The 12,433-nt window shown below is 31.4% G+C and overlaps 1 protein-coding gene across 1 annotated transcript; it reads left to right on the top strand.

Moving 5' to 3' along the window:
* Positions 1–4,947: 4,947 nt before the first annotated feature.
* LOC106355427 (auxin response factor 10) lies at positions 4,948–8,924 on the top strand. Its single transcript, XM_022715293.2, has 5 exons — positions 4,948–6,223; positions 6,339–7,444; positions 7,522–8,402; positions 8,504–8,569; positions 8,650–8,924. The coding sequence occupies exons 2-5, from the start codon at positions 6,344–6,346 to the stop codon at positions 8,729–8,731; spliced, it is 2,130 nt and encodes a 709-aa protein (XP_022571014.2). The 5' UTR covers positions 4,948–6,223; positions 6,339–6,343; the 3' UTR covers positions 8,732–8,924.
* The last annotated feature ends 3,509 nt before the right edge of the window (positions 8,925–12,433 follow it).

The following is a 12,433-nucleotide window of genomic DNA, read 5'->3' on the forward strand; positions in this document are numbered from 1 at the left end:
AAAATAATTTTTTTAATTACAAGTTTAAATATTTAATAAATAGTAATGTAGATATATTATAAAGTAAAAATAAATAAAACATCTTAACGTTAATTATGTGAAAATAAGAATACAAATGTTGTGATATGTTTACTTTTAAGAATTTAAACTAATTAATAAAATTAATTTAATCATATTAATAAATTAAAAATAAAATATTATTTAAATGGTTAGTGCGGAATGTAACACTATTGATATAAAACCAAATTTGAGGAAATAGTATTATTTTAAAGTTTCACTAGAAAAATAAAGTTATACCAAATTTAATGTTTTTGATTTTCATTAGAATAGTTGTTCAAAAAAAGAGTTTCATTAGAGTTGACTTTAGCATAGCGTAGGCTATTTACAATCAATAACATTTGTTAAAAAACATATTATCTTTATATAACATATTCACTAATCACTGAAATGATTTTATTATAATTTAATAACAATAGATTTATAGTTTTAACATTAGTTAGGAGTATAAATGTGTGGCATGTATGTATTTCATCTAGTTATTTTATTTATGTATTGGGTTTAGAGATCAAAAATGTCTAGGCTAATTTTTTTTAATTTGTAACAGTGATGTGTATATGTTTTTATTTCACCATATTTTTACAGTTTTTGATAAAACCAAATTTAATCTATATATAAAATAGTTGATATAAACTTTTCAGTCAATTATCTTATATTTTATAGTTTAATGTTTTAATACATTTTATTATCCATTCCGTATTTTGAGGACTTTGGTTGCCTACTCTCACAATATACGTACCAACTAATTGGTCTAAAAATTACATTACTTTGATGTCTTTAATAAAAGATTAAAACTAAATTTAAATATCCTCGATATATTATGTAAATAACACATCAACTAAAAGTTTCTTATAAATTAAAACCCAATTTTAATAGATTAAATAAAATTAATTATTTTGACATAGAATCAATCAAAATTTAGTAAATTGTTTTAAAAACATGACCACTCATCTTAAAAATGGGAGAAGAGATACATAATGACCATCCACTAACGATAAAACATAGAATTTAAAATATTTCAAACTAATTTCACAGAACAAAACATTTTAGGAACTATATATTTGTATTCTCCGCAAAGTAGGATAATCTGTTTTCAAAATGTGGAAGAAGTTAGAATGAGTTATATAATGTGTATTTCTTGAAAAATAAATAAATATATACACAAGGTTGGTAATGGATAAAAGTGAGAATCTTTTTTTTTTTTTTTTCAACAAAGAAGCAAAACTAAACTAAGTAGATTCCTGAGCCGAGAACCATCTCGGAGGAACGGAGTCAACATAAACCATAGCAGAAGAAAAAAGAAAAAGTTTTAAAAAAATCTACTTAGAAAATGTTGCTGCACCATTGCATTATACTTAACTAATTTTTTAGTCTTATTTTATATTTCTCTAACTATATGATAGTCAATGCTCTTATTTATTATTCACATTGAAAGCAATAGATATTTTAGGGAATGTAAAATAGATATTACGATATAAAATCTATACTATTAAAAAGAAAAGATTCTTAAAAAATATACTTAGACAAGGTTGTTGCACAATTACATTAGACTTAACTATTTTTTTGTCTTATTTTATACTCCCTCCGTTTTTAATATAAGTCGTTTTAGAGAAACTTTTTTGTTCTAAATTATATGTCGTTTTCGGTTTTCAATGTAAAATTTATTAATAATTAATGTTGTCTGACCATTAATAATATATTTTCTATTTTTCTATTGGTTGAATTGTGGTTAGGTAAATAATTAATGATGTTTTTGTATAGAAAATATAAGAAATTAATGATTTTTTAATCTATGTGTATAGCTGTAAAACGACTTATATTAAAAAACGGAGGGAGTATTTCTCTAACTATATGATAGTCAATGCTCTTATTTTTTATTCACATTGAAAACAAGAGATATTTTAGGGAATGTAAAATGGATATTACAGTAAAAAATAATCGAATTATATTCTCTGATTAATAAATATGAAATTAGCATACTAACATTTAATGCTATAACTTATACTAATCAGACCCGCGGTAGAAAACATTATAGCATGAAAGTTTATGTTAACTATACACACAATGTTGTAGTTGGTTTGTTATTCAAATATATTTGCGTAATTGAGTTTAAAGAATCACAAATAAAAACATTTATATTAAAATTTGGATCATGTTAATTTTATTTTTTCAAATTTATATGGTTTTTATCGGATCAACCAGTGTTGGGTCGCATATTAACAAAATTTTATCTGGTTTTTAAATATTAGATTTTAACGAAATCCGAACTGGATTATATACAATATCTACCGGTTCGACCGCGGGTCTGGATCGGATAGATAAGCATTGTTAAAACTATTAAAGTTTTTACAAATATATATTATTAAATTAGTCAAAAATCTGCAAATAAGTGAGTTTTATGTCTCACCGATTCAACAAATGTAACTCTTCTAAAATGTACACAAATATAAAAATGACAATTTAACATACAGAAAAAAATCTTAAATGAATTAATTGATAAATGATATAATTTTAAATAAAAAGCAATTGTTTTTTCGATATACTACATCTTTGTAACTCAATAATGTAAATAAAATCAAATACTAATTGATATCAAACATTTTTATTTATTCAAAAAAAATATACGTTTTCTAAACACATATCAAAATCTAGTACATATTATACTAACTGGTCGGAGTAGGGTGTAGGATTTTGGGGTATAACACATGGGTGAGAGTTATGCGGAGAGGGATGAGACAAGAAATTATATTATTTTTTATTATCCTCACTCGTTTCACTGTTTGAAAAAGTCTGGTTTGAGGAATATTTGAATCGCAAACAAATCTGAGTTAACAATAGACGCTGACAATGGTATAATAACCTAGACTTCAACGACTCCACTTTGTTTTGATCAAACTGGTTTTCCAAATGACAATCTACCATATATGGCGAGAGAAGAAGGCTAGGCGACATGACATGCAATAGACATCTACGGATCAGTACCAGCATATCATACAGATCATGCCTCTAAAATACAACCTTCAGCACAAATATGCATGTGTACTACAAAGATGGTTCCAGATTATCCTATAGTCTTGAATGTATAAATTATGTTCTTTCATAATTTTAAATTCTATTGATATTCCTATAACCTTGATTCTTTTGTAAATGTCAGTTTTTTCTATAAATTAATAAATTTGAAATTTCATCTAAAAATAAAATATTTTTTTGGTCAACCTTTTAAAAAAATTGCAAATTTTTTGAACCAATCATGTGAAATATTATTCTTATTTAAAAATTAAAGCATTTATTTAAATAATATTTAGTTAAATTGATATACAAAAATAAAATTGTTGAAGAAATTTATACTAGATGCATTCATTGTTTACCAAATTCCCTTAGAATCAATTAAAACAAAAAGAACAACACTATATTTACTCTTTTAGGGTAAATTATTAAAATAGTTTATTTTTGTAGAAAAAGATGAATATTTTAACAAGTAAAACAAACAAATGACATCTTTTTAACTTTCAAACTCCCCAATTTTATTTCCCGGTCCATACTTCATGATTTCGAGTATTCTTCTCAAATTCGATCTCTCTCTAAACTACTAATATATTGAGGGTAATAAAAAAAGTCATATCTTGCTTTCTTATCACTCAAACCAATTTTATAATTATTAATTTTTGGGACAAAAATGTATGATGATATTTTTCAAGAAAATTGTGAAATCTGGAAATTTGCTTTAAAATTCATTCAAAATTTTACTTAAGGAATGCAAAATATTATACTTAACTCATCTTCCATTTAAATTTCACTTGATGTTTTGATGGCTCTTTGTATATTTTTGAAAACATATAAATTTGAAATCATGACAATTTTTTTTTGTTTTAAAATGAAAATTATGGATGTTATAAGAAACAATGCTGTTTTAATTTTACACTAATGGTGTTGGTAACATATATTACCAGTAAATAAACGAAAATAAATTTTGACTAAAATAATATTCATATTGGTCATTTCAATATAAATTCTTTGTTTTATGTTTTAATAGTTTGTACATTTGTTAGCAAAACTCAATTATTTTGATCTTTTAATAACTGTTTTCCTATAGCTAATAAATTTAAAATACATTCATGTGTTTTGGTGTGCTGGTTGAGACTTGTAGTTTAGATGGCAGGATGTAAACTTGTATTTTTATAGGATCTGTATCGACTTGAAACAACCATATATATGGTTAGTTGAAGCTGGATCAAATGCTTAGTCAAATCTCCCCGAAAATATATGATTAAGCACAAATGCAGTTTCAAAATAACTTTTACATATCTTTTTATTATAATGCAAAATATGTGTTCTCCCAAAAATTTCTGGTATGTCTCATTAAACTGAAGTTAGAGTTTGGTTGGGGGGGGGGGGGTATTGTCACTTATATTCTAATAAACTTTTTGAGATTACAATGTTATTGGTATATAAATTCTTAAAATTTTGGTAGAGACCTTTGTTATTGGTTTGAAATTTTGAAAATCCTTTAAAATTTCTTACTATTCAAAAAGTTTACTTATATTTGATTCTCTAATTCAAATTCTAGTGTTACTAAGAGATCAATCTTTTACATTTTTACTCATGAAAAACAATTTTCAAAATACTATGCATATCTATAAGATTTTCAAAATAACTATTGTTAACAAATATATAATTCATCATCCTTTATATTTTTATATTTTTCATTGTATAATTATTGTTTTCTTTAATTATGTTTTCGTGATTAAATAAAATAGCATAACAATTTCCAGACAAAGAGAATATAGTTAAAACTATTAATATATAGTATTCAGCTTATCATATTAACATAATTATACATGTACCCTTCTTATTTTATTTTAAACAAATATTTTTTTTACGAAATGACAAATAAACATGCTATACATCATAAATTTACTTTACAAAAAGAATGACAAAACTATTAATACAATCCATAAAAATCCAATGATCAAAAAATTGCTAGGAGGTGGTTAGTCGCCTTATAAATGATCAATGTTTAGGCGGACGCCCTACACCATTTTTTAATGCATAGACCAATATTAAAAAAACACGGTTTGAACAAATCGTTTCATTTCTACCTGATTTGTTGCCGTCTAGATGCCTAGACCGGTTTTATAACATTGTGGAGGTCTATATCAATTTATAAAAAGGGTTACAGAATTTTACAAATCAAAATTATATATATATATATATATATATATATTATTTTCATAATCCACATAACTTTTAAAATCTTCTTTTACAAAAAAAAAAACTTTTAAAATCTATCAGTTTTAAAATTCGTCAACTGGGCACAAATCATCTCCCAATAGCATTCCATTAGAATTACATTTTGTTTTGGTAAAGGTCAATTTGATAGAATAAAGGATGAGAAATAAATAAAAAAATGTCTTTTCTTAGGGGTAACAATCTTAATTACTATTTACCTAGTCGTCTAGCAGTTATATCATTTAGTAAATTTGCTTTACATATTTCACCATTTCCCAATTACATTCATCAACATATCTTATCTTTTTACCCTAGTGCAGCAGTATGAACTATTCACTTTACCATGGGTGAAAAGAGATGGGTAAAGAGGATAGGAAAAATGGTCTAACCATGGTTAGGTTTGATAACCAGTCATTAAATGGTTTCTGATTTCTAGATTACGATTAGTTTCTAATTAGTACCGAGCAAATGAAACAAACAAGTTAGTTGCAGGTTTCTTTCAAACATTTTTTGGTATATTCGAATTTAACATTTCATGTTATAATAAAGGAAAAAAAAAACAGTTTAAAAGTATGTGTTGAGATAATCTCTCGGGTTGTTTGGTTCTTGTTCTGTATACATCATGAGAAGGGAGAGAAAATAAATAACAATTTAAAAAGGAGTGTGTTTATTATTTATTGTGGTCTTGTCCGTACCTGATTATTGCTCCTCTGTGATCTGATCGGCCATTAAAGCATTATGATACCTCTTTTGAAGTGAAAAAAAAAAAACACAAGCTCTGCTGTTTCTCTTTATTTCTCTTTCACTTCACTTTCTCTTCTGTCTCTCTCGCTTCTTCTTCTATGCGCAAGTGAGAACACTTGATGTTCATGTCTTGAAGAAAGCTTTAATATTCTTGTCTGAAAAGGAACACGAAACGACTAAATCTTTTCTATCAGTAAGGACAAATATAAATATTGGGATTATCATCATTTATATATTTCTTCGTCATCTTCCCTTTATTTTCACAAAGAAAACTGAATTTTGGATATATTAATTTATATATTTAACAGTAAAAATGGAGCAAGAGAGAAGCTTGGATCCACAGCTATGGCATGCTTGTGCAGGATCAATGGTTCAAATCCCTTCCCTTAATTCAACCGTCTTCTACTTCCCTCAAGGCCACGCCGAACACGCTCACGCGCCTCCTGATTTCCACGCGCCGCGCGTCCCTCCTTTAATCCTCTGCCGCGTCGCCTCCGTGAAGTTCCTCGCCGACTCAGAAACTGACGAAGTCTACTCCAAAATTACGCTTTTGCCGCTCCCCGGCAACGACCTGGATCTGGAAAACGACGCCGTTCTCGGTCTCACTCCGTCTCCCGACGTTAACGGCAGCGAGAAACCAGCGTCCTTCGCCAAAACGCTGACGCAGTCCGACGCTAATAACGGCGGCGGTTTCTCCGTCCCCCGCTACTGCGCCGAGACGATTTTTCCGCGGCTCGATTACACGGCGGAGCCTCCGGTGCAGACCGTGATCGCCAAAGATATCCACGGCGAGACTTGGAAGTTCCGGCATATCTACAGAGGAACGCCTCGCCGTCATCTTCTAACCACCGGGTGGAGCACTTTCGTCAACCAGAAGAAGCTAATCGCCGGAGACTCAATCGTCTTCCTCCGGTCCGAAACCGGCGACCTCTGCGTCGGAATCCGTCGCGCCAAACGCGGCGGTCTCGGATCTAACGGCTTAGGATCCGACAACAACAGCAACAGCAATAATCCCTACCCCGGATTCTCAGGCTTCCTCCGCGACGACGAGATAACAACTTCGAAGCTAATGATGATGAAACGCAACGCAACCGGCGGCGGCGGGAACGCTAACGACGCGAACGCGCCTGGGGGGAGAGTAAGAGTGGAGGCGGTCGCGGAAGCGGTGGCGCGTGCGGCGTGTGGACAAGCGTTCGAAGTTGTTTACTACCCGCGAGCGAGCACGCCGGAGTTTTGCGTGAAGGCTTCCGACGTGAGATCAGCAATGAGGATAAGATGGTGCAGCGGCATGCGTTTCAAAATGGCGTTTGAGACGGAAGACTCTTCGAGAATCAGTTGGTTCATGGGTACCGTCTCCGCCGTTCAAGTCGCTGATCCAATCCGTTGGCCTAATTCTCCTTGGCGTCTCCTTCAGGTAAAAAAAAAACAAAAAACAATTCTTCTTTTACTAAAACGCAAACGTTAGAAAACGCTTTAAACGTTATTATATAGGTAGCTTGGGACGAACCGGACTTGCTGCAAAACGTGAAACGGGTTAGCCCGTGGCTAGTCGAATTGGTATCGAACATGCCAGCGATTCACCTCTCTCCTTTCTCCCCGAGAAAGAAGCTGAGGATTCCGCAGCCTTTCGATTTCCCTTTTGACGGTACCAAGTTTCCGATGTTCTCCCCTGGATTCGCCGCCGGTAACAATGGCGGCGGCGAATCCATGTGTTATTTGTCAAACAATGACAACAACAACAACAACGCTCCTGCGGGAATACAGGGAGCCAGGCAAGCTCAACAACTCTTCGGATCACCATCTCCGTCTTTGTTGTCTGATCTCAATCTCAATACTTTTCACTCCGGTAACAAATTACAACAATCTTCTTCTTCTCCGGCGATGTTTCTCTCCGGTTTCAACCCCAGGCATCATTACGATAACATCGTCGTGCCACGTCAGACTCGGGACGCTGAGTTTAATAATAACATTTCGTGTTCTTTGACAATTGGGAATCCTGGTTTAGTTCAGGACAAGAAGAAGTCCGGTTCGGTTAAGACTCACCAGTTCTTGCTGTTCGGTCAACCTATTTTGACCGAACAGCAAGTCATGAACCGGAAACGGGCGTTGGAAGAAGAGGCGGAGAAGGAGGAGAAAGGTGGGTTAACATGGAATTACGGTTTGCAGGGGCTTGAGACGGGTCACTGTAAAGTTTTCATGGAATCTGAGGATGTTGGACGAACGCTCGATCTCTCGGTTATTGGCTCGTACCAAGAGTTGTACCGGAAACTGGCCGAGATGTTTGGTATAGAAGAGAGGTCCGATTTGTTGACCCATGTTGTGTACCGGGACGCAAATGGTGTTACAAAACGCATTGGAGACGAACCTTTCAGGTACATATATCTCAAGAATTCTCTAAATTACTCAAACGGTTAGGTTTTCATTTTTTTTCGATTTTTCGATATTGATTGAACTTGTCTGTTTTAAAACGCAGTGATTTCATGAGAGCAACGAAGCGACTAACGATCAAGATGGACATACGCGGCGACAACGTGAGAAAGTAAGCCTATCTCCTATGCATATTTCTTTGGCTTGTGTTGTGTTCCAAAAAAAAGGAATACCGATTTTGGTTTTGTGCAGGACATGGATAACCGGGATCAGGAATGGCGAAAATGGTATAGACTCTTCTACTAAGACTGGTCAGCTTAGCATCTTCGCTTGAAGCATTGAAGATGTTTTGATCCTAGTTTTGATTCTCCGTCTTTAAATTTGTTTTGATGTACTTTGGTTCTATGTGTGGAACAAACTATTTCCAAGTTTTTAAAGTAATTCCTGAAATTGGTACTTGAATTTTATTTGTTTGGGTTGTGAGTTGTATATGTTAATGAAAGAACCTGAAATATTATTTGGGAATACCTAACAAAAGCTATATATGTTTGAAGAGGATACTATATTATGAGCAAATGTGTGTAAAATGCCTAGCATTTTTCATGGCTAAGATTTTTTCTGTTAAATTGACATTTCATAGCTTGTTTAAATATTGATTCATGAAAAAAGTTTGAAATGTTATAATTACATTTGGTACTTATATAGTTATATCCCTCATGAAAGTTGATTTTTTTTATGGAACAACTTTTTCTTGTTACCTAACTTTAATGCTACTATTAGCTAGGTTACTGTTTCAAAAACTTCCCTAAACTGTTGCTTAAATTCGTTATATGTTTATAAGAAATCCCGAGAGATCCCACCAAGATATTGTCATTCAGATATTTCCTCTAATCCAATAAAATTTTCCTGCAAGAAAAAAAAATCAAATTAAACATAATAATCCCACTATTTATCAAAAATAAATGTTTTTAAAATACATCAAAAACATAGAATTTTGAAGTTTTCTAAATATTTTGATTAATTAATAAGAATAAATTGTATTTTTTTTTTAAAAAAAATAAGAATTCAGATTATATATACTCCTACTAATTTGAAAGAGAGCGAGTATTTACTGTCCATCGGATCTACATGAATTTCATAATTTGGTCTCCCCCTAACTCCTTATTTGATTTGTACAGTCTACAGAGGAAGATCCATTAAATATTTGGTTTAAGATGCCTTCAATTGTACTTAAAGTTAGTTGCTTTGAAAATTAACCACATATATTTTATTCAACATTGTTACTCTCGCCCACACGTATGTTAATAATATATAGTATATACATTTGTGCGCAGAACAAGAAATTGATATTTGAAAATCGACAGAACAGTAAATGATTAAAACTATACAGTGTTCTGTGGGGTAATGTTTTACTCATACATTTATTGGCATCTATTTATCCAAATATATGTAATTTGTTACTAAATGGCCAAATCTCGAGTGGGTGGAGATCTAATTCAACCATAATACTCTTCTTTTGATCGTTATGTTACAGTTCAATTCGTTGAGACAACAGAAGTAGAAGAAAGTGCAAATGTTATAAAGGTTTGTTAGTTGTAAGAGAGAAGAAGGCTTAGGGATCTGAAATGCGGAAAACATGACAGCAAAAACTTGACTGTCCCAGCGAAGTTGTCGAGAAAAGTCAAAGAAAAAGTCACGAGTTCGAAAAGTAAAAAAAAGACATACATTAGCTAATGGGTCCCGCACATGGCATTGTCTAGGTCCATCTCACGTGCGGTCCCATTTCTGCCGCCGTTTTGGTGCTTGTGCCTTCTCTCTTTTTAACCCTCCTTACTAATTTACATTATTCTAGTTTTTCACTCTTAACGACACATTTTTCACCAATAGCTATTGGCTACGAGGTCTACGCAACAACGAAGATGATGTGAACGTGGTTATTGAAATTGTTTTCACGGAATGAACTACAATGAATGGATCCGTATCAAGAAATCACAACCAGAATAATCGATATATAATGTGGTATGCGCTTCGGAAAAGGACTGGAAACTAAATCTTTACATGTTGCTATATGACTGTATATTTGCTATTTGCAAATTAAGTTTGCCCAGGTCATTCTAATGTAGAGCTAGGGCTTAGTTACAATCCGGTAGACCAAGTTCTTTTTTAATGTTGGATAGGTTCACCCTTAAAATTGGACCTTTTTAAAATAAAAATTCCTACTCACATACTTATTTTTAAAAATACACCCAAATTAAATGATTTTGGAATATATACACCATTTTAATGGATTTTTAAAATTAAAATTTAAATAACTCACTTGTTCAACAATAAATCGTATAATATCGATTATCCTAAAATACAACTAAAATCAAAACATATTTTCTTGCCATGGACAATTTTCCAGCTAGTCGAAATCCAACTGATCTCACCGAAAATAATATATCTGTATTTTGGTGACGTTAGACAAGTAGATGGAACTGTGAAATGATATAATTTTTAATTAATATTTTTAGTCAGAGGTTTAACTGATATAACTTTTTCATCTATTAGATTATTAGATGAAGAATCTCTTATATATTACTTAAGACACATTATAACTTGTGTGTATGTTATGTGACATCAATAGAATGTTTTTAGAATCATTAGAGAAATAACTAGTCAATCTAAATATATTTATACTTTTTATTAAATTAATTATAAACTAATTAGTAATCTACGAAAAATAATATCTACTTTTTCCTTAAATAAAAGTTACGAAATTACCAAATATAATTAAAATATATATTTGACAATTAATTATGGGGTTTTTGCCAAAACTAACCCACAACTTGATTTTAATCCCAAACCTATACCCAAACTTGAATCAAATACAAAACTAACCTAAAAGCCTAGTGAAATTACAGCTCAGCCCCTTGTGACCAAACAAAAAAACAGAAGCCATTTTTACGAATATAGCCCCAGTAAATCGTCTGAGTCGTCTGAGATGTTGGAAGTCGTCTGGACGACTGAAGTGTAAATCGTCTGGTACCAGTTTATTTTAAAAATAATTTATAAATCTTGTAAAAAAATATTTTGATGCGTAAAAAATAAAAATCAAGTAATTATAAACAGTTTTAACTAATATAAATTAAGATATGATAAAATTGATTTATTTTGAAGATAGATGAGTGAAAGTAGTGAATCATGAAATACTTTGGTTTAGGAGTTTGGCAAACATATGTTGTAGTATTGTATGTATTGTTAGGGTTAGATTTTGGAAAACTAAAATATTTTTTTCAAAAATTAGTTTTCACCTATATGTGTTTATTTTTGTGTATAGTAAACACTTTTCAAGTTTGATTTGGTTTTATGAAGTGTTTAATTAGATAATTAAGTTTAGGGGTTATGTTTAGGGTGTGGACGACTTATATTTCAGTCGTCTGTTGAATAATTTACCCGGACGACGTATATTTCAGTCGTCCAGACGACTTACGTATATTTCAGTCGTCTGGGAAGTCTTCTATTTTAGTTTCCCGCTAAAATTATTTAATTTCCCGCTAAAAATATTAAACTCTTCTGGACGACTTACATGTAAGTCGTCTGTTTTAATTTCTTCACCAGACGACTGAAATGTAAGTCGTCCAGGAAGTCGTCTGAGTCAAAAATATTTAATCTAATTGGATTTTTTGTCTCCCTTTAAAAAGAAAAATTTACACATTCTCTCTCCTCATCTCAAATGGCTGCAACAAAAATGTAATGTTCATCATTCTAAAACTCTCCAACCTCTCTCTAATCTCTTTGACTTGAAAACACCAAACTTTATATGAATTTTTCAGTTTTGTCTCATGTATTTCTTACTAATCTATCTCTTTTACAGGTTTTTAATCAAATGGTACTCATCTTCCACTAATTTAGAGGTAGATCTATTAATTTTAGATATGTATTTTTGTGTGTTCTATAAATGTAGATTTATCTAATCTTCCACTCATTTTCTCTATTTTTAAGTCATTTGAACGTTTTTGGATATGCAGGTTTTTCAGATCTGGATTTGATGTGC

This window comes from Brassica napus, chromosome A7, assembly GCF_020379485.1.
Source record: "Brassica napus cultivar Da-Ae chromosome A7, Da-Ae, whole genome shotgun sequence".
NCBI lineage: Eukaryota > Viridiplantae > Streptophyta > Magnoliopsida > Brassicales > Brassicaceae > Brassica > Brassica napus.

Bases quoted from the DNA above. Each gene is read 5' to 3' on its own strand.
- LOC106355427 (XM_022715293.2), top strand. From the start codon at position 6,344: ATGGAGCAAGAGAGAAGCTTGGATCCACAGCTATGGCATGCTTGTGCA. The intron at 8,403-8,503 runs GTACATATATCT...TTTAAAACGCAG, and splicing joins ATTGGAGACGAACCTTTCAG to TGATTTCATGAGAGCAACGA. The intron at 8,570-8,649 runs GTAAGCCTATCT...GGTTTTGTGCAG, and splicing joins CGCGGCGACAACGTGAGAAA to GACATGGATAACCGGGATCA.